Source organism: Geotrypetes seraphini, chromosome 12 (assembly GCF_902459505.1).
Source record: "Geotrypetes seraphini chromosome 12, aGeoSer1.1, whole genome shotgun sequence".
NCBI lineage: Eukaryota > Metazoa > Chordata > Amphibia > Gymnophiona > Dermophiidae > Geotrypetes > Geotrypetes seraphini.
In genome coordinates, this window is record NC_047095.1 from 27,003,092 (window position 1) to 27,026,983 (window position 23,892).

At 40.6% G+C, this 23,892-nt stretch overlaps 1 protein-coding gene across 8 annotated transcripts in view; it reads right to left on the bottom strand.

The window, feature by feature from the left end:
* Positions 1-23,892, bottom strand: part of PKN2 (protein kinase N2) — a 226,402-nt gene that overhangs the window by 68,993 nt on the left and 133,517 nt on the right. For all 8 annotated transcript variants that reach the window (XM_033915236.1, XM_033915237.1, XM_033915234.1 and 5 more), the window contains 5 exons: positions 13,236-13,353; positions 12,330-12,475; positions 12,010-12,223; positions 3,446-3,628; positions 935-1,044 (listed from right to left, as the gene is read on the bottom strand). In XM_033915236.1, the coding sequence (XP_033771127.1) occupies positions 935-1,044; positions 3,446-3,628; positions 12,010-12,223; positions 12,330-12,475; positions 13,236-13,353 (771 nt within the window). The remainder of the gene's footprint in view (positions 1-934; positions 1,045-3,445; positions 3,629-12,009; positions 12,224-12,329; positions 12,476-13,235; positions 13,354-23,892) is intronic.

The following is a 23,892-nucleotide window of genomic DNA, read 5'->3' on the forward strand; positions in this document are numbered from 1 at the left end:
CTGTAGGAACTAAAACGCTGGTGACACGCTGTGGAACCTGCGACGTTGGTGACACGCTGAAAAGACTAATAGGACCCCTGATGAAGATTGTACGAAACACGGACCGTGTTGGGTCCCTTGCCTAGAAAGAGGTTTTTAATTAATGATTTACTTGTTATAAATAAAGTCTGCCTGCATCGTGTACAAGGTCTGCAGTCTTCTGTTTTGTTTACTTTGGATTGTTTTTTACTGCAGACAGTTGGACCTCTGACTCCTATTTTTGGTTGTGTTAAATTAACTTACACCCCAATTGTCTTGACACATAGGGCTCCTTTTATCAAGCCACGCTAGCGGGGTTAACACGCGTGACGTTTCATCACACGTTAACACCTGCGCTGGCCTAAAAACTACTGCCTACTCAAGGGAGACAGTAGCGGCTAGCGCGGCCGACGGTTTAGCGCGCGGTATTATGCGTGTTTAACCGCTAGTGCGGCTTGATAAAAGGAGCCCATATACTTAAGTTTTCCCCTAATTGATTTTTGATATAATAAATATAACCGGCACAATTTCATAATATGAGCCTTCTTTATTTTAGTTTTGTTTAATTGTTTTTGAACCAGTTTATTCAATGATTTTTTTTTCCAAAAGCTTTCTTTTTTGACTAAACGAAACTTGGCAATTTATGCCTGAGAAATGCAGAAAGGCAGCCAGTCAATGGGAAATGAAGAATCACATTAAATAAAGTAATGAAGTCCTATAGTATATTACGAACTGTAAGGAACCAGAACAACTCATTTTTCTAAAGGGAAATCACTAACCTCTTCTAAAGAAGTCTCTGAAAGACATTTTATAATTACATTATCTCAATAACATCAAAGTGTGCCTCAAATTATTATTAGCTTACAAACACGCTACTATGATCCCTCCTGGCAAAAGTACATTGCATTAATCTCACCCTATCTAGCTCCAGTGTAAACTTCTGATCCCATGACTGGTTGGAAATTGGCTTCCAGTTGGTTTGACCAACCACAGTGTTGTCCAGCTTCAACACAGCACATATCTCACCTGAAAGAAAATTATGCCAAATTTAAAAACTTAAAAATATTTCATAAAGCACAAAACTCCACTGTTAAAAACTTCAACAGAAATTGCATTTAAAAGAGATCACTGGTGACCTGTCAAATGCACCCAGGACACTGGCGCGCTGACAATCACATTTGCGTGCAGGACAAATGCACGCTGCCCTATTTCCTTCCCTTTTGCATTCTGAGAGGGGTTTGGGGGGAAATCCCTACTACACTCGCGCTCTCGCTGAGGGAGTGTGTGGGGGGAACTCCCCACTACACTTACAACTCGCGCTCTCCTCACGCGAACTCAAACGTTTCCTGTTTCTGCTCTGAGGGGGGGGAGGGGGTGTGGGGGAAACCCCCTCACTATAATCATGGGGATGCCGATGCACTCTGAATTACACGATTGCCACAACCCCCCCCCCCTCCATTTACAATTTTGCCCCGAGAATCACACTCCCTTCATGCGCACACTTGTCGGCGTGTGCATCTGACAGAGCGGAATTATCGGGGCGCAATTGTCCTGTGCGCTACTGATGATGTACCATTGTTACAGCCGAGAGAGATACCCAGTGAGAAGTTGTTGGTGTGTGTTAGTACATTTTCTGATCAAGCTTCTGTTATAGCTAGTATACGCCACCATGTGTGGCGTATTCACAGCCAAAGAATATTGCTGACCGTATTGTTCACTCAAGTTTTTCCACTAAACCTAGTATAAGTACAATAGTCCCTGTGGTAGCTGTTACATGTATCTGATTACTACTACTTGCACCACATGGACTAATCCAGGTACTAATAAATCCTATATTTTAAGAGCAAATACTAATTGCAAGTTCACATGGGTTATTTATGTTATTAGGTGCCCATGTGGTTTGATTTATGTGGGTCATACTCAGGAGACAATAAGGGTCAAACTGATTGAACACAGAAGCAGAATTAACACTAAATCATGTACTTCTCCCCTGGTACCCCAATGCATTTCTTGACCTTAGATCAGTGGCTCTCAACCCTGTCTTGGGGACCCCCCAGCCAGTCGGGTTTTCAAGATATCCCTAATGAATATGCATGAGAGAGATTTGCATATAATGGAAGTGGCAGGTATGCAAATCTCTCTCATGCATATTCATTAGGGATATCTTAAAAACCTGGCTGGCTGGGGGGTCCCCAGGACAGGGTTGAGAACCACTGCCTTAGATGGTGTATCATAGAGAAAATAGCTGATGATTTCAGGGGGGATAGATTGTCACGTTTACAACTCCGGGAGCAATTCTGGATTTTTAAATTACAGACTGTTCAGTCCCAAGGTATGAATGACTTTATTGAGTGGCACGCTGCTATTTGAATGTTGTTTGGTTAATAACGTTTGTTGTATATGTTACCTCCAACATCATCACATTTCCCTAGTTTCTGCCGTTGGCTTAGGGTGAGTACCACGGGGGGGCATAAATGGCCTCCATTGCAAACGTAGTCTGGTGTAGCATCTTATGGTAGGCTCGCACCACAAAGAATGCCAAAGCCGCTACTTTAAGGCCCAAGGCCAACACTTCAAATTGCCTTTTGAGGACCAGGTCCGTCCTGCAGTTCTGCGTATCCTTCAGTATTACTCCACCTTGGCTAGGTAAAGAAGTTCTCCTTGTAACCTGTGCCACCAGAGACTTCACCTTTGGAGGTGTGAACAGCTGTTCAAACTCAGCGGCCATGGGACCTATCCCTGAGCTTTCAAGTGATACTGCAGGTTGGCCCTTTCAGAAGGGGTGCCCTCCTGGCTACAGATCCCAACATCTAGATCCTCTCCCCAGGCAGATTTATCCCAGAATTACTGGGAACATCTCAGCATGGGAAAATATCATGAAAAAAATTGGAATTTAACCAGAAAATAAGAAATCCAGTGCAGAGCAAATGAAGACACCTTCTCAACTTGCTTGCAGAAGTTAAGACTGAAGAGAGAGAACACTGCCCAGGGAGAAAAGGAGGCGGAGCTGAGAATAATGACAGCTTCTGCAATCCAACTCGCAAGATGGAGTACAGAACCCATTTGTAAAGAATCGTATGCTGTTTGCACAGGTACTGGATATTTTTTGACCACCACAGTAGAAGTAAAAAAAAACAAAACCCAACACCACACACTGACTTGAGGTGGCTGAATATTGACGCAACTGATTTTTATAACATTGCAAAGCCATTTTAAACCGCCTTATATAAATACTCTACATATTGAGTCTCTTCTACAAAGTCCATTTCTGGCTAGATTAAAAATATGCTGCCTGTTCTGCAAATTATTTCAGAAGTAGCAGAGGCATAGCAGAACAGGTATGAGAGTAGTATAAGATGACATGCTAGAACTTTTCAATGACTATATACTGTAAAAAAAAAATAAAAAATTGATGAAGCTACTGAACTGGAAAAGTCATCTGCTTTTAGAAGATTTCGACTACTTCCACTTTTAGTTTTACTAGCTCTGCTCATAAATGACGATCTGACATCACTTGGACTCCAGGGTAGGGTAGCTGATGTGGCTTTTGATCGTCCAGGGACATTCTCCAAAATATCCTGGCAACCCATGAGTCTAACTTCTAGAGTACCTATAAAACAGAATAAAAACATTTTATTTTCTAGTCATCATTTATCAAAACTATTGTGCTTGACGGTTTCTTCTAGATTAATGGCAGCAAACCTCAATTCAATTTATCTTTATCTTCATTCTAAGGATAATATTATATTATACAGGCCCGATATTCACAATGATTTAAACAGATAGGTGAGACTCCTGTCCACTTAACTCACAATCAGCAGGTTGGCCGCAGATATTCAATGGCACTTAACCAGGCAGTGCTGATGAATATTGGCATTAATGGCCATGTGGAATCTAGGCAGGAGAATGATAGTCCAGGGGGTGGAGTTAGGGCGGAGCAGAGAGTTATGTGGGTACAGGAAATACTTAATTCCAGTGCCCACATAGATAACTGGACAGATAAGATTGATGAAAAGCACTCATCTTTGCCCGATTACCTGTCATGGGACTGGCACAGAATATTGGCTGGTGCCATATAACTTCCACGCAATGGCTTGAAGTGCTGTGCCCCCCCCCCACCCCGGAAAAGGATCAGCATTCATCTTCCTTTACCACACAAATAAGCCTTATCCCAGTCTCCCAGTCCATCCCCCAGTGAGCCCCCCTGGGCCTACCTTTCAAATCCCTGGCAGCCTAAGGGTTGTCAGGGCAGGAATAATCCCTATTTGCTCCTGCCCATCGCCGTCTACATTTGGTTGGTGTGTGTGTGTGTGTGTGTGTGAACATGTGAGCAGAGTGGGTCTGCTTTTGTTCAAGGGGAGGGGGTGCCAGTACTGGTTTTTTTTTTGTTTTGTATGAAACTGCACTGCAAATTTCGGCCACAGCTGAAAAACCTGTTTTGGTTGCCCTCTAAGGTAGACACCATAATGAAATGTCTCCTTGGAGGACGTTTGGGTTGTGGTGACCCAGAGTGAGGCCTCCTTCAATGAATAGTTAAGCAATAGTGTGCTCTCTCTTGCAAAACAATCTCAAACTCCGGAGCTGAAAGTTTCATTGGGTGCAGGGTTATCAGCATGCTATTACAATTATGCAATCAATACAAATCTTTTTGTTTAAAAAAACATCCATAGTCTTAGTTATAAAACCAGAAATGCTGGAAAATAGTTCATGGAAAGGTAATCTTTCATTTTCCTAAAGTGCGACGTGTTTCACAGATTGACTGATGTGCTAAAGTTTCCTTCTAGGATTCTATTTCCTTCTGAGAGAGAAAGTCCATATCTTTCTGGCACTCAGAAAGGTGAGGCTGGACAAGGTGGAGGTGAGTGCTCCAGTATGTGTGTCAGACTAGAAACAATCCCAAGTAGTGGCGGCAGAATGTTGGTTGCTATGGTATTAGAGCCAGACAGAAACTGGATCCTCAGGGTGTCTTGTAGAATACAGTTGTGTTTTATACGTAATTAGAATAGAGTGTTCTCTGATATTTGTAGAATTACCCAAAAAAGAACAAGGCACTTTTGTCAACATGTTCTAGAGCAGTTCAACTGGGAACTGATTTATTTCTTAAATTTCCTCTCTCAAATTAAAATAATTATCCTTACTCCCCAAATTACAGACGAACAACTGGATATAATGCAAGGACAGTGATTTGTCCTATATCACATTCTATACTCTGCTTGCAATTAACATGGTGATATTAATATAGTTGTATTTCCAACTATATACTAGAGGCAAAGGACAACATTTATAGCACTTACAGCAGGTATACCATACACAGCAATCAGAGCATTCAAGATAATAGGCATTTGATAGAAAATATTCTTCTACAGTACAATGCTAGGTGTATGTATTTTCTTTAATCCTTATGCTAACATGCATATGATACCCATGATTCCCAGATTTTCAGGATGATATATTCTTATTCTATTGCATGACTCCTTAGAGCCAAATGTTTCATGGTATGGAGCCTGGCAAGATCTTCACTACTATATGCTTGAATCTTAATAATAGTCCTGCTTTTGGCCACTGAACTTTGTAGAGTTTTTCTACATTTCAATGCAAAGACAAGTAGTTACCTAACTCAGGACCTAATTCACTAATATCTTTATCTTCATTCTAAGGGTAATTTTATAAACCATTTTTGTGTCTCAATTTATACTCTTCAATGAGTTTTCATAAAATTAAGTCGTGACTAAAAGTACAAGGAGTTCAAGTCACTGCATTCTTGTATGGCAGAACATTAATGCTGAAAAGGTGGGCCAAAGTTTAGGCACTAAGATGCTTGCTGAATTCCCAGTTAACATGTAGCAATAATGTGCATCATTGCTGGTACAGAATATTAGCATAAGTCAACATTTACAGGACAACATTTAGGCATCTTCACTTATGCCATGTCAAAGGCTAGGTTAAATGAGAAAGTAAATATTACAGTAGTGTGTATAACTAATGATATTCTACAGTCTTAGGGCCATATTCTATATATAGTGCCCAAAAAAATCAGTGCCAAATAGAACCGTCATTAGCTTGATTTGACAAGGTGCGCATACCTTTTATATAATCACGCTTGGTGCCTGGGTGTGATGCATAACTTAGGTGCACGTAATTAGGCCAGCTAAAACCAGGCCTAAATGCCTGCACCTAAGCTGTGCACAGATTCTAAAACAATGAGGAAAGAGTGGCACAGTGGTTAGAGCAACAGCCTCAGCAACCTGGGGTTATGAGTTCAAATCCCACACTGCTCCTTGTGACCCTGGGCAAGCCACTCAATCCTCCATTGCCCCAGGTACGTTAGATAGATTGTGAGCTCACCGGAATAGATAAGGAAAATACTTGAGTACCTGATTGTAAACTGCTCAGATAACTTTGATAGGTGGTATATAAATACCTAAAATAAATAAATAAATAATGTGCATAATTCTTTTTAGAAATGTCCCTGATCCATCCCTGGCCACATCCCCTTTTCAAATTCATGCACTGCAAGTGGCGCATACTTTTTATAGAATTGTGTTTTCCAAGTTGTGTAACTTTTAATTAGTCCCAATTAGTGTTAATTATGCGGTGTTAATTGTCAATTATTGGCAGATATTAGGTCAATTAAATTGTACCGGCTATGTGTATTTATGTATGCACACAACTTTAGGTACCATATACAGAATTTGGAGGTTAGTGGTAGGCATGCCCCTTGCACTTTTGTGCCATAGAAACATAGAAAAAAGCAGCAGAAAAGGGCTATAGCCCACCAAGTCTGCCCATTCCAAGTATCCCCTCCCCTGAATTTACTCCCTTAAAGATCCTACGTGAGTATCCCATTTTCTCTTAAAATCCGTCACGCTGCTGGCCTTTATCACCTGGAGTGGGAGTCTGTTCCAATGATCCACTACTCTTTCGGTGAAGAAGTACTTCCTGGAGTCGCCATGAAACTTCCCTCCCCTGATCTTCAGCGGATGCCCTCTGGTGGTCGAGGGTCCCATGAGCCAGAAGATATCATCTTCTGACTCGATGCGTCCCGTGATGTACTTATATGTTTCAATCATATCTCCCCGTTCTCTTCTTTCCTCAAGTGAGTACAGCCGCAATTTTTTAAATCTTTCTTCATACGTGAGATCCTTGAGCCCCAAGACCATCCTGGTGGTCGTTTGCTGAACCGACTCGATCCTCAGCACGTCCTTTTGGTAGCTTTGGTTTCTAGAATAGTGACTAATCCCCTAATTTTATAAAATCTGCAGAAAACTGTGCATGCACGTTTAACTGAACAAACTAATTAGCGCTAATAATTGGCATCTGAACAATGAATTATTGATATTAACTAGAACTAATTACAAGCTGTGTGTAAATTCCATGCTTAAATTTTATGTCACAAAAGGGGGTATGGAAATGAGTGGGTCATGGGCGGATCAGGAGCATTCCTTTAAGTTACATATTTAGTTAATGAACAAAGGCATCCACGACTAAATTTAGGCATGTGAGCCATATCAAAAAATTTATTGTTCTTATTGTAAAGTCTTGAAAATCTGAGAACTTCACTCCCAAGAATTGTTTTAAAGCATTGGCATATTGTGACGTTAGTATTGCTCTCATACAAGTGGCAGAAACATAGGGGAAGTCATCAATCACAGCATTATAAGGGAAATAGTGTCTAGAGTACAGCCAGGTCACTTTGAATGCGGTCGCTGCCAGTGGTGTTGTTATACTCTCACTGGTAAGACGTGGGTTCATCCCAGTACTGGAAAAATGTACTAATCTAAAAGCTTCACCAGTTGTGACTCTGCTTTTGTAATATATGTGGTGCAATGCCCATGCCCTAGACCAGGGCTGCCCAAGTCCGGTCCTCGAGATCTACTGGAAGGCCAGGTTTTCAGCATATCCACAATGAATATGCATGAGAGTGATTTGCCTGCACTGCCTTCTTTGTATGCAAATCTCTCTCATGCATGTTCATTGTGGATATCCAAAAAACCTGGCCTGCCAGTAGATCTCGAGGATTGAACTTGGGCAGCCCTGCCCTAGACGATATGTGGGGCGAACTACTAGCCCTGTGAAAATCCGCTTAACAGAACATAAATCTAGGGTTAACCCAGTCAATGAAACGGCCCCATTAGTTTGTCACAGAAAATTATTTAACCACACTTTGAGTGATCTAAAATGGAGAGTATTGGAAGCCATTCATATAGGGTGGGAGGGTGGTAATATCGAGAAAATTTTAAATATAAAAGAACTACGGTGGATGTTCGAGTTAAACTCGATGTCCCCGTATGGGCTGAATGAAGTTACCGATTGGATAATGCAAGCAGAATAACTTTTTTGCCTTTAAATTTTGATAACTTTGAATTTCTGCCTTCGTTTCAGTCGTTGTTTCTTTAAATTTGAGTGGGAGGTTCCCAGAATCATGTGGGGCAATGACGCTGGAGGGGTTCCCTATTTCTATGTGAGTAAAAAATGCCGCGGGCATTTTGGCGCTATGGAAGCTGTTAATGTATAGTCTTTAGGACTGAATTTGTCCATGGTAAGAATGCTGTTTTCATATACAGTACTCCCCTAATATTCGCGGGGATTCCCCCATGAATCTTGAAAAACCGCGAACACGGTTTTCAGCGGGGGAGACAGGAGAGGGCAACCGGAGAGGCAGGAGAGAGCAGCCGGAGTGCCGGCGAGTGAAGGAAATCACTCGCGGTATGCTCCGTCCGCCTCTTCCTGCACTAAAGTCGGGCCTCACCAATCAGGAGCTGCTTTGACATGCTTTCCCAACGCCATAACAGGCCAGCAGTGACTGCAGAAGTGCCGGGCCTACCAACCTTCCCCCCGTCAATTCTGACATTGGACAGGAAGTTCCGGGCCAGCCAGGCAGCGATTGGCTGGCCCAGAATTTCTTCTTCGACGCCAAAATTGACGTCGGGGTGGAAGGCTGGTGAGCCCAGCGCTTCTACACAGCTCAGCCCCTGCTCTGTCCGTTCCACCGCTTTCCCTCGTTCCCTCTCTTGGCCAGCATCTGTCTCTCACCACCTCTTGTCCGCGCTCCAACCAATCATGCGCCCCACAGTTCATTCTTCTGATGTAACTTCCGGTTCAACAAAACTGGAAGTTACATTAGATGAAGGACTCCAGCGGCAGAGGGAATTGCCGAACGGGTCTCTAAGGGGGCCGACAAATTGGTGAGTTTGTTTTTTTCTTTTAAGAAATCGATTCAAATCAATTCACCCTAAGTGAATCGGTGAGAATCGTAAATCGGGTAGCACTATCCTTTACAGAAAAGCACTTAGGGCTGATTTTTCCAGTGCTTAATTTTGAGCATCATTTACAGAACATGGCCCAAAGTACAGTTATGTTCGTTACTGCAAATGTAGTACCAGTTAGCACCAATTATTAGTTGTTACTAGTTAGTGTCAATTAGCATCTAATTTGCCAATTAACTTACATACATAACTGGCAGTATTCTATAACCCATGTGTGCAAAAATGTGTGTGCAAGATTATAGAATTAGTGGGGTAGAGTTGTGATTTATCAATGTTCTATAAAATAAGCACAATCACACATTCTTGCCAAGTCTTAAGTATGTAGGAGACTCATTTGTCTTCTATCCTAAAGTTTACCATAATGACCCTGTTCAGAATTTTATATCAGACATTAGACCACAAATTACCAATATAGTATACAATACCTAGTACAGATAAGTACATAGTTGGGTTCCTTTCAGCCATATTAAACTGTACCTTTGTTCTACAAACATTCAATAATGCAGAACATACATACTAACTTTAATCATAACATTTCATATGAGAAAAAAACTCTTCTCTTTAAGCACATCTGTCATTCGGCAAAAGAAACATTTTACTGGCACTTTTTTTGACCCAGCAGTTTTCTTCTGACCCTTTGGGCTTTCAACTCAACTAAAACCAAGCTCCCTGGGTTACTGTGCCACAAGACTTGACACTATTTGGACGTCTTACATTACTTTCAACCCAAGTTGTGTAGTTTAAAAAAGCTTTCCCTTTATTGCTCTAAACCACCTTCTTTAGAATGCTTTCCCTTCTCACATTCCTAGAATAGGGGCTAGCTGAATAGAAAGAAACTTGACCAGAGCCTCTTAACAGTAGGTCCTATCCTGGTTGCCTCAAAAGGAAGTTTAAACACATGCTGAACTATGAACACCACCTTCCACATATGAGGTGTGATAAAAAAAAATACAGTGAATGCTGCCGCCGAGCGCCATCCAATGGAAAGGCAGGTATCTTCAATACTGGAAGTGGCGTGTCAAACTTTAGTAACAATTTGTGACAAGTTTCAACTTGTTTGGTGCAGTCATTTGATCGTGAGCTATAGTTGAAAGAAGGTGTGTTTTAAAGTGTGCTGTAAAACATGGATCACGAACAACATGAAATGTTGTTTCAAACTGCAAAAAGTAGTAAAAGAGCACACAAAATGTTAAAATTAGTTTATGGTAATGTTGCAGTGACCATGAAGATGGTTTACAAATGGTTCAAGTGATTTAATTATGGTTATGAATCAGCTGAAGACAAGGAGAGATTGGGACATCCTTCAACATCAAAAACTCAAGAGAATGTTGAAAGAATAAGCAAAATGATCTGATCAAACAGATAATTGACTATTAGGGAAATTTCTGAGGATCTGAACATCTCTTATGGGTCCGTTCAAAACATTTTAACAGATCTGAATATGAGGCAAGTGAGTGCGACCTGAGAAATGGGCAGTTTCATCCTCCATCATGACAATGCTCCATGCCACACATTGCTTCTGGTAAGGCAATTTCTGTCAAATAAAAACATTATGGTGTGTCCTCATCTACTTTATTCACCAGATCTGGCACCCTGTGACTTCTGGCTCTTCCCCAAAGCCAAAATGACCTTGAAAGATAAACATTTTGAATTGAAAGAGAACTTCCAGAACTGCTTCAGAAAGTGGCAAGAACGATGGGATGTGTAATAACATAAGAATTTCCGCTGCTGGGTCAGACCAGTGGTCCATCGTGCCCTGCAGTGGCTCCTAGGTCAAAGACCAATGCCCTAACTAAGACTAGCCATAGTTCTGGTTCAGCAGGAACTTGTCTAACTTTGTCTTGAATCCCTGGAGGGTGTTTTCTTCTATAACAGCCTCAGGAATAGCATTCCAGCTTTCCACCACTCTCTGGGTGAAGAAGAACTTCCTTACATTTGTACGGAATCTATCCCCTTTTAACTTTAGAGAGTGCCCTCTCATTCTCTCTACCTTGGAGAGAGTGAACAACCTGTCTTTATCTACTAAGTCTATTCCCTTCATTATCTTGAATGTTTCGATCATGTCCCCTCTCAGTCTCCTCTTTTCAAGGGAAAAGAAGCCCAGTTTCTCTAATCTGTCACTGCACGGCAACTCCTCCAGCCCCTTAACCATTTTAGTCGCTCTTCTCTGGACCCTTTCGAGTAGTACCGTGTCCTTCTTCATGTATGGTGACCAGTGCTAGACACAGTATTCCAGGTGAGGGCGTACCATGGCCCGGTATAGCGACATGATAACCTTCTCTGATCTGTTTGTGATTCCCTTCTTAATCATTCTTAGCATTCTGTTCACCCTTTTTGCCACCACCGTGCATTACGCAGATGGCTACATCAACTTGTCAACCAGTACTCCCAAGTCTCTTTCCTGGGTGGTCTCTCCAAGTATCGCCCCGGACATCCTGTAGGCTTGTATAAGATTTTTGTATTTGAAACAAGGGGAAGTATTTTGAGGGGGATTAATGGCAGTGTCTTTTAATGTAACACATTTTTAAAAATGTAAACATTCACCGTATTTTTGATCACACCTCATATATTCAGCAGGTATTCACCATACAAATAGCAGAAAGGTTCAAACCTGATAAGCTGATGCGATCTAAAGGGATCAGGATCCTCTTTAGCTTTCAAATGAATGTCAAAAATAAAGCACACGTGCATGCAAAATAATAATTATAATGGAGTAAACAGGTACCTGTTAATGCTGCTGGTTTAGATAATGTACTATACTGATTCTGTGTAGAAATCATACTTTGACGTGGGCTTAATGGTGGTGATGAGACCAGAGAAAGTTCCTCTATAATAATACTGCTTTTAGGATGGTTTTTAGGAAGTTCATTTAATCTCTGTTCTAATGAGTATTTTAAAAGGTCCAGCTTCTGGCTTGATTCATTAAACCTTGCTTGAGCCTAGAAAAACATAATTGAAAAATTGTGTTTATATTTGATAACCTTACATTATTTCTTTCATACTGCATTTAAATTTGAAATTTTGCCAGCATATTCAAGAACTCACTTCTGAAAGTGCTTTTCTGTCAGTAACTTTCCCAGACCCAAGAAGTTTCATCACATTCTTTGCTCCTTCTGCTACCGCATACTCTATCCTGAAATGATGTCGCAGTTCTTCCATTCGAAGTTCAAGAGGGCTTATTATAGGTTTTGCTGAAGAAAATATATGCATATATTATATTGTATACAACTCTAATGGCATTTCATATTATGGGCACTTAGCAGATTAACAAACTGTACACATTTCTATTTTAAAACAGCTCTTCATTATCAGAGATCTGACTTACTGAAATATTCTCTAATGTACCAACAGAGTATTATGCATTTTTAAGGAGAAATGCGCACTTCCTGAAGAAAAATTATTCCATTCTCTAAACTGTGCAGGATCTTTTGGATTCTGAAATTCTGCTTTATTCATAGTGCCAGTGCCAGAACTGAACTAAAAAGATTGTTGCGGATAAAATAAATTTTGGTAACCTGGATCCTATTAATTTTCATCTTTCATTATTCCCCATGTCACCTCAAACTTCTATCCAAACATTTGTGGGTAATTTTCTAACAGAAGCTCATTATGGGAAGCCTTCCTTTTACTTTCAGCAATCTAAAGGTAAGAAAAATAAACTGCTCTGTGCCTGTTAAAATGCTAATTTCGCCTTAAAAACAGGAAGATCAGCTAAATAGAAATGAAAATATACTGTAAAACCTGCTTCTGTTTTTATAAGCAGCACTAATAAGGTTAAAAACTTTTTATGGGGGTTCAAAAATATGCCAGCCAAGCATATCCACAACCTCATGTGCCTACATCTCTGATTTGACATACTCCAAGTCACAAACTGGCTGTTTTTGCAATCTGAGTCAGTGCATCCCTGTTTGACTATTAGTAAAATAATAGAGTTTTGATGTGCACTATCACCATTATCAAATGCCATTTCATTAGTCTGGACTGCTTGAAGAATCTGCATCCTTATGACTTCTATTTTCGTTTTGCTGTCTTGAAGCATTTGTTGAGCAGTACCCAGTAGCTTTCGATCCTGTTAAAACAAGACAAGTCTTTTTAACTAAAAGGCTTAGCTAATAAGAAGATGACACAAATCTTATAAAACTATGAACAGTAGAAGTTGCTCTTATTCTGTTGTTAAAAAGTTGTCACTCATAAATGTTAAAACTAAGTACATGTTCTTTTATTAGCTGGTAAGGAAAAATAATGTCTTACCTGATAGTTTTCTTTCCTTTAGTCTTACTGCACCAGTCCAGACACATGGACATTGTGTTTGTTGACCAGCGGATGGAGACAGAGAAAAAAATTAGTTCCATGTGCTTTGCCCCTCAAGCAATGGTGTTTAAGCCCATAGTATTGGACAATAATAAATAGCTGAGGCAAAATGCCACACTCATCCATACTCAAGGTAGGCACGGACTCTACTGACATGCAGTATTTCCACTGAGACAGGAGATGCATGATACATTTGTACATGGTGTCAAGATCCATGAGAAGCAATGACAGCCACAGAATGGACTAAAAGGAAAAATCAACTGCAATAAGGGAGGGTTTCTGGACTGGTCTGGTAGAACAAAAGGAAAGAATTATCAGGTAAGACAATATTTCCTGCCATATCATCCATAACAAACCAACTCAGACAAGTGGGATGTAGCAAAGCAGTCTTCCACAGGGTGGGAATAGATGATAAGGCCAAACAGTTGGGAGTGCAAAGCGCAAAAATGGTGATGCAGCAGCAAAATGTCAAAGCCCAAGATGGAACTGAAGTGGCTTTCAGAACATTTATCTCTAAAAGGAAGTATAAACTCCTGAGGAAGAAAGGCTGAAATAAGCAGACAAGTAGAGAAGCTGGAAATCATGCATGAATTAGAAGCAAACAATCATCCATGCAATAATGATCTGATCCAGCTGCAGGACATGATCCTTGACTGAAATACTGAAAACACAGAAGGAACCAAGGAAGGCAGGACCAGAGTTGCCCAGCTAGGAAGAATTAACTATAGACAATGAAACCTGTTGGTAGCCCACTAACAGAAAAGTGTTGCCAGGTGCAATGTAACACATCTAGGAATGGAAGTATGGAAGAGAATCCCCCTATGAAACTGAAGGAGGTATCTTAAACTGAGAAACCCAAGGAACTTAAAATGAGTATATTGAAAGACAGAATTCCTTTGCTCCCCAGTTCACTGCAACTCAGTAGAAGCGGATACGAAAATAGAGAAGAGAGCGTTGCAAAAGATTCTCATTAAAGGAAAATCTAGTAGCTATAAGGAAAGGGTGGAAAGACATAGTAGTGGAACCCCTGAGGGACCCCAAAAGAGGCTGAAAGCCCAAAAACTATAGATATGGACTAAAGCCCTGATTCTATAAAAGACGCCTACAGTTAGGTGCCTAGATTGGCATGCTTAGCCAATCTAAGCACCTTAATTTTTTTAATTGGCTTAATCAGCGCTGATAACTGAAAGTGCCATTAAAAAAGTTAAAACAATTAAAAAAATGAATTTGCTGGTAGGTGCCTACCACTTCGAGGCAGGCGTCTACATTGAATTGAATAACATTAAACATCTATTGAATAACATTAAACATCTATAATCACATGATACTATCATATTTACATATCATGCCATACAAGCATTTGAAAAGGCTTCTCCTGAACTTTCTCGAAGTAATCACTCTCTTTCTGCTCCTCTTTGGTATAATTCAATTAATATTGAAGGAGTGCCAATACATTGGTCTTCATGGATGGAGAAAGACATTTGGTATATTAATCAACTTATCCGCTATAATAATTCCCTTAGCGCGTATGCGCACTTCAATTTTCATGGCTCGTGCATCTGTAGCTCCGTGGCCGGCAGAATGTTAAAGGATGTGGCGCGTACGCGTGCGCACGTTCGGGGCTGACATCGGGGAGAGAAGAAGGTGGCGGCGACCAAGCTAAGGAGCTAGGGGAGGGAAGGCCACAACCACTGCCGTTCCTGGTCACATGGCCTTCTCCTCTGCCTCCACTCTCCCCTCTGGGTCAGAGCACTGTTGCAGCTCGCAGGAGCCGCGCTCTCTGCCTGCCTGGCAGCAAATCAACACCCCTTACCTCTGAATTTGTTAGTTGGGCGGGTCAAGGATAAGCATTTATTTGCGCTGGTGGTGCTTCCGCAGGGGGAGGGGGGAGGGAGGGAAAGAGACAAAAAGACAGACAGCGGCCAAGGAGAGAGAGAGAAAGAGACAGAAAGACAGACAGCGGCCAAGGAAAAAGAGAGAAATAAAGAGACAGAAAGCCACACAGACAGCGGCCAAGGAGAGAAAGAGACAGAAAGACAGACAGTGGCCAAGGAGAGAGAGAGAGACAGACAGAAAGACAGACAGCGGCCAAGGAGTGAGAGAGAGAGAAAGAGACAGAAAGACACACAAACAGCAGCCAAGGAGAGAGAGAGAGAAAGAGACAGAAAGACACAGACAGCGGCCAAGGAGTGAGAGAGACAGAAAGACACACAGACAGCGGCCAAGGAGAGGGAGAGAGAGAGACAGACAGAGGCCAAGGAGAGAGAGAGAGACAGAAAGAAAGAGACAGACAGACACATCTATTCTAGCACCCGTTAATGTAACAGGCTTAAAGACTAGTGGAAAATAAATCTTTAATTACCTTCCAGCAATTACATGCTAAATTTGGTCTTTCTTCCACAGAATTTTATACATGTTTCCAATTGCATCATTGCTTAAAGAAATTAAAATGGCCTTTACATCCTAAAGCTCCTTTAGTATCAAAATTTTTGGAATTTGGTCAATTAGAAGTCATTCATGGTCATACGACCTCACTCTATTATTTTTTTAAGTTCAAAATAATTTTATTAGTTTTAGGTTCAGAACAGTAATACAAAAATACAAACAATATGATGTGTAAAGTATTTCGGGGTACAAAGCATCAACACAAGCCATCAAGTATTACATAATAAATGCCACTTCAATAACATGTGAATATAGTGTACATAAGAAAGAAATATAAGATATTGTACCAAATCAACATATACCAGATATATAGTATACCTCAATAAGTAAGTAAGATACAGATATTAAAAGGGTTGAAAAGACAAAAGGTCATGACTTTGTATATTCAATTAAAGGTTTCCAAACCCCCTGAAAGTGAGGCAATGTGTTCGTCTTTTCTGCATATACTTTTTCATATTTACTTGTGATACACAGCGTATTCCACCAAGTGTGCCAATCTGCTTTGGTAAGATCTTTCCAATTGTGTAAAATTATTTGTACAGCTATAGATATCATTACTGTAAATAGGTTAATTTCAGATGAAGTTAGTGTCTCCGATAAGGCTTGGTTTCTTATAATCAGAATAGGGAACGAAAGAGTATCCGTAATTTTTAAAATATCGCATATGGTTTTCCATACTCTCTCCCAATATGTTTGGATAAGTGGACATGTATATAAAAGGTGTTCAAGTGATCCAGTATGTTGCATACACGACCAACATAATGTAGAGGATTCTCCATCTATCTTATTAGCTAACACCGGGGTCCATACAGCTCTGTGCAACATAAAGAATATAGATTGTAATAATGACGCCGATTTAACAGATTTAAAGAACGAGGACCACACTCCAATCCAATCTATAGCATCAGAAGGCAATTTCAATTGTTGTTGCCATTTAGTTTCTGTTTCTAGCGGTCCATTAAATAAAGATTTCTGCATTAGTTTGTACCAAAATGACGCCTTAAGTGGAGTGTCATCCATGCTGTTCAATGTGGTCTGTAATCCTGGGACATCTTGTGTCACCGTGTCAAGGGACATAGATTTCTTGATACAATGCTGGAGTTGCATCCATCTGAATTGTTGTGACAATGGTAAACCTCTCTTAGACACTAGTTCTTTAAAAGGTATCCAATCTGCTTCCAACATAATGTCCTGCAGGAGCCATATGTCACAGTTCTGCCAAATACTCCAGTTTACTGTTGTGTTTTGAATCTTAAATTTCTCATTTTTCCAGAGAGGAATCAAAGTAGAGTTATTCCATTCCACTGAATAGGTAGACTCTATCACATCAATAGCTTTTTTATAAGATGTCAGAATGGGATCAAGCTTATCCCTTTTAGTCAAAACAATACCAGCCAGGAACCTGAGTCTTTGAATGCCATAGAGGTCACATTCCAGTGATAGCCAGGCCGGAGGATCGAGGGATCTAAGACCATGATATCCATCTGCCCATTGTCTCATAAGAAAGGCGTGGTGGTAATGTAAGAAGCTTGGAAAATTCACTCCGCCGTGTGTCTTGGGGGCTTTCAACTTATGTAAAGCAATTTTCGGTTGTTTGTGAAGCCAAAGAAATTTGGAAAGTAAAGAGTCTACATTTTTGTAGAAGTTCGGTGATAAATGAACGGGTAACATGCTCAAGACATAGTTTATTTTTGGCGTTAGCATCATTCTAATAGTTTCCAGTCTTCCCCACCATGTCAATGTCAACGGGGTCCATTTGTTAATATTAATTTTAAGTGAATCTATTATGTAATCTTCATTGAGTCTTATGGTATCTTCAATCGATGGTCCAAAATAAACACCTAGATATTTCATGTAGGAAGACACCCATTTTATTCCATACGAGGTAACATCAAATTCTGCCGCAGGGCAATTTATAGGCATAGCTTCAGTTTTATTTGTGTTCAGTTTGTATCCAGATACTTTAGCATATTCTGTGATCGTGGATAGCAGATACGGAATTGAATGTGGAGTGATGTAGAGTAATATATCATCAGCATAAGCTGAAATTTTTAATTCCCGTTCTTTTATCTTAAAACCCACAATATCATGATTGTGTTTTATCCGCTGGATTAGAGGCTCCAATGCCAAGTTGAATAACAATGGTGACAATGGGCATCCTTGCCGAGTACCCCTGGTTGGATGAAAAGCTGTAGATAAGAAACCATTGATGAACACTCTGGTGGTAGGTTCTGAATAGAGTACCCGAATCTTGTTTATGAATTCTTCTGAGAAACCAAACCAGCCCAGTGTTTGGAATAGAAAAGGCCACTCTATCCTATCAAAGGCCTTTTCCGCATCTAAGCCTACCGCAATAATTTCTTGTTCCTGTTGTTGGACATGGGAGATAACATGGCTGAGACGTATACAAAACACGATAGTAATCCATAAAGGCCTGAGAGATAGCAGCAGGATCCGTGAACTCTTTTCCAGATTCTGATCTAATATTCACAATATTAGCTCTTTCCCTACGTTGCTTAAGGAAGTTCGCCAGCAGATGTCCACATTTATTACTCTCTGCAAAATATGAAGCTGATTGCTGGAATACAGTGTGAGCTGCTTTCTGACTCCTGGTGTTATTGTATTGGAATCTCGCTTAGTTCAAGCGTATCAAAATGGAGACATCAGATGGTGTGCTTTGATGCTGTGTTTCCAAAGCCTTTATGTCCTCCTCTATCTTTTTCTGTTCCGCTTTCCATTGTTTATTTTTATGAGATGAGTAAGTAATAACCATTCCCCTTATATAAGCCTTAAAAGCATCCCAGCAACAAGGCCAAGATGTATGCTCAGGTTTATTAAATTGAAAATATTCTGTGATTTGAGTTTTCATATGTAAGCAGAATTGTGGATCCATAAGCAGAGCATTATTAAACCTCCATTGAGAGGCGGTTACCTGAGGCAACTTTTGTTTAATGTGGAGGGAAATAGCTGCATGATCTGACACTAGAATAGGGAAAATTTCCGATTTTAACACTGTTTCAGACATTGATTCACTAATCAGAAAAAAATCAATGCGTGAATAAGACGAATGCGGTGAAGAAAAAAAAGTGTATGAGTCTACATCATTATGCAAGTGACGCCAAATATCTAAAAGGTTCGCATCATCTATCATATTGCGCAAGGCATACCAAGCTTTGGATTTTTTGTATGCACAGGAAGACTTCCTATCTCTCGTAGGGTTCAAAATAAGATTAAAGTCCCCAGCTATTATCAGTTGTGAACCCGCATTTTCCAGTAAGGTCTCCTGCAATGCATGAAAAAATTCTGGAGAATCATTGTTTGGACCATATATGTTAAGAAGACAATAGTCCGTACCTGTATATTGAAAACTGACCTTAACCCATCTCCCGTTAAGATCTGCTGATGAAGACTGTATGGTGATTTCTCGTTTATTCCTAATTAGTGTAAGAACCCCACCTTTCTTATCTATGGCAGGTGAATAATATGATGGTAAAGCCCATGTACAGTGAACTGCTGCAGAAGCTTTCGAATCCAGGTGTGTCTCCTGCAACATGATGATGTCAGGCTGTTGATCCTCCAAATATGTTATAATTTTCTTCAATTTAATTTTATTATTAAGACCTTTTGTGTTCAGAGAAATAATATTAAGTGACATTAAAATGTAGTGAGGTTATGAAACATATATACACATGTGCATTTTCAATGTACATCTGGACAGAAGAAATAAAAGAGATTAGTGCAGGACTGGCATTTGAGTGAAAACATGACTTCATAAAGGAAAATACTACCCATGTTATTATATTTGAAATACAGCACCCCGAAAGTACTATGGCGAAGGCTACTTCGCTCCTAACAGACATTGCGAGTGTGGCTAAACAAAACATAGACAGCAACCCGAACATGGCTACCTCACACCCTTATATTTGTGAAATATATAGAACCATAACTGTGAAACTAGCAATTACGCTCCTGTCCCATAAACGTAGACAGTATCAGGGCACATATGACTGAGTGACCCTAAGGACACACTACTGAGTATATGCAGCATAATTAGTCACTCAGACTCATGTGCCAATGAACAGTTCTTCAGGATGATATATTACTTTAAACCTGGTTAATGGGGGTTGGTGAATGCAGTTCAATGAAGGATGCCAAATCATCTGGATTAGTGAAGTCTTTAGTGCTGTTGTTCAGGGTCACCCTCATGCGTGCTGGATACATTAGACCAAATCTAGCATTTAAAGCTTTGAGTTGCGGCCTGTAGGACAGCAGGGATTTGCGATGGCGTGCAGTAGTTTTGCTCAAATCCGGTACAAACATTAAAGTGGATCCTTCAAGTTGAATCGGGGATTTGATCTTTGCCCTCTGCATGATTTGTAGAACATGCTGGTATCGTAGAATTTTCATTACCACTGGTCTGGGTCTCCGGTCAGCAGGGACACGGTTAGAAGGCACGCGGTGTACCCGCTCAATTTCAAGATCACGTGCAAAAGTTATATCAAGGACTTTTGGTATCAGAGATTCCAGGTAAGAAATGAGTTCAGCATCTTTCCCATTTTCTGGTAATCCCAGCAGCCTAATGTTACATCGACGAGACCTGTTACTTTGATCCTCCACTTCTTGTTCCAGCGCTGCAATTCGAGTGTTTTGACGTCGCATATCAGTTAATTGTACTGTGGTCGCCTCCATTTTGTTTTCGAGGGTGCTTACCCTTGTCTGGATTTGGGCAAATTCTTCCGTGAGAGTGGAGAGCTTGTTATTAATTTCATCAGTGCCCTGTTTGGTATCAGTTACCAGCTCCTTCAATTCCCTTAATTCAGCCAGAATTTCATTAGTGGAGTCGGGCGCCGAAACCGGAAGTGGTGTTTTCGAGGGGGAGGCCGGATCGGGCTTATGGCGTTTGTTAATTTTTTTGTCCGACATTTCACGCGACTCGCTTAGCAACCCCCGCCGGATTATTTACTGCCCTGAAGGGGATGATGTTGCAGGAGCGTTTTCGCCGGTATAAATCACGCAGGTAAACTGATTTTTGGACGGATTCTTGCCGTCGGGTGTAGGAGCACGACGCTCAAGCAGCCATCACGCTCAGGCTCGGCCACGCCCCCTGACCTCACTCTATTATAAGTTTTTTATATCATCTTCTTTACTCCTGATTACATGTACAAAATGTATTTGGACATCTGAATCTACTTGGTTGGGTTCTGATGATCAATGGTTTTACTTTTTTAAGTATACACAACGTCCCACATTATCTACTAGTCTAATGCAATCATTAGATTTTCTTTTGAATAAAGCATATTGGACTCCTAACAAGCTACATAGGGCTCATCTATCTGATTCTAACAAATGTTGGCATTGTAGGAACAACTTAGGTAAATTGAAACATATGATTTATGAATGTCCAATTATCCAACCATTTTGGAGATCCATCTAGAAAACCATATGTTTAACATTATCCTTTACCGTTCTCTTGCCCTGCCTGATTCCCTGAACAAATGGCACTCTAAATTATTTGATACATTAATTGCAATAACTTTACAAATGATTCTCTCACACTGGAAATCAGCTCAGTTACTAAATACCTCATTCTGGTGGGCAACGGTTGTGATGATTCATAAATATGAATGTAAAGCCAATTCCCTTACTAATAAAAGTTTTAAATCTAAAAAAACATTTGGTCACCAATAGCAAATATCTCTTCTTTAACCTAATTTATAGTTACATTCCAACTGGAATTATTGAGTATGATATACAAACATAACTCTAATGGTTTCTCATAGCTAGCTTTGCCAAGCTACGCTATAATCTAAATTATTCTAATCTAATCTATGGTCTGAATGGGAGTGTTTAATTTTTTTTTCTAAAAGATGACTTCATATGTATATTGGTTAGTTGGCATAGATGCTTTCTAGTCCTCACTGCATCTATGATTTGCATGTGTATCGGAAAATCTCCTTGTTTTTAATTTAATCATTTGTTACATTTTTAATGCTAAAATTTCAATAAAAATATTTTACAAAATGAAATAATAGCCTGCACCAGGAATAAGTAAATGTCCAATGACAAAAAAGGAGCTTGGCAAAAGGAATGGAGTACAAAGAAAAGATACATGGCATCCTTCAATGCGCATGATAGGAAGCCAGTTGCCCATCCGTCCCTATACAGAATAAGCGATTCTGGAGGCACTGTAAACCAGATGTTGCTATAGGTTTCCTATAGTAACTTATACCAAACCAGGAAATTTAACATTAAAATATTTTCATTGTGTTATTGATTATTAAATGTAGAAACTCTTTAGCAACTTTTCTCATAAAACGGAACAGATATTAATTAGAGTACTTCAAATCTGTGCAACATTGTCTTCAGAAATATTCTGCGATACATATTGTGGCAGACTATTTAATGCTGGGTTTTACTAAGCTGTGTAAGAGCATTTTACCACGGGCCAGTGAGGTAAATGCTCCGACGCTCATAGAAATTCAGAATGTCAGAGCATTTACCTCACCAGCCTGATTTGCACAGAGGTTCGAAGTAATCCTGTCCAATCAGTCACTTTGAGAGCAACTTTGACACATGTGCAGAGCTGGTTTGGGGAAGCCCGAACAGTTGAGTGGCAGGGGAAGCCCCAAAGCAGCCTCCTGCCACTCAGCTGTTGGGGCTTTTTTCTTTTTTTTAAATGGCACAGATGTTGTGTGTGTGTTACACAGGCACAATATCTGCCCCATTAAAAAAAAGCACCCTCCCCTGCCAACAAACGACCCTGGTATCAAAAAATCAGCAGGAGGGATGCCCACTCCCTCCTACTGCCACGAACCAACCCCCACACAATGACACCACCCCTCTCCGCCATGCCCAACCGACCCCTCCCTTCCCCTCACCTGCTCCCCTTCCTAAAAAAAAAAAATATGCCCACTCTCTCCTGCCACTGGATGTCCTCCAGCCCCCACCACACCCCCAACCCTTCCCCATACCTCAAAAATAGATGACAGCAGGGGGATGCCCAGTCCTTCCCGCTTGCAGGCTTGCCATTCCAAAATGGCGGGCCTTCCCCTTCCCTGTACATGGGTGCATGGGGAGGGGCCTAAGGCTCTGAATGACTCAGATGCTTAAGGCTCCTCCCCTTGCAACTCCCTTTTACTAGTAGAGGAAGTTTTTTTTTTTTTAATGTCAATGAGATTCACTACACTATTAAACCTTTTGCCCAATCTCTATAGGGAAAAGGATCCGAGGCTTTTTCCTCCTCACTGGTTTTTAGATTGCAAGTGCATTTTGTAATGTGTGCATTTACACTTATTTGAATGGTTCATTATGCACATGTTATTGTGAATTAATAATAGCTTTATTCCACATCTGGCATGTTATAATGAAGTAGTTTGTGTGAGTGGTAAAACAGTTACCACCAGGTCTGGACCTGGCGGTTGTTCCGGGTCGGTAATACCGATGCAATTCTGGCATGCAAGGTTAGGGCATTGATTGGATGCCTAGTTTTAATATTAATGACCTCATTTGCATGCCAGAATTGGAGAATGTACGACCACACGGAAAACCAAGTGGCGAGTCATTTTGTGCATAGGGTCAGCAAATCCAATTGGTTGCTAAACTAGTCAAACTGGTTTAGTGACGATTGTTAGACGATCATAGACTTTAGTGCTTTTAGCCCTCAGTGTGCATACTTTAATACCTGTCACTTAGCTTTACTCCTCTTACAAGTGCTTTCTTGTACACTGGGTGCCAATAATTTTCTTCCAACAAGAGGGACCAGGTACCTCCAGCCCTGATTGGTTAAGTGCAGCATACCTACTTTCTGGCCAATTTTCTTTTCTGTCGGTCAGGTCAGGACAGTTGATGCTAG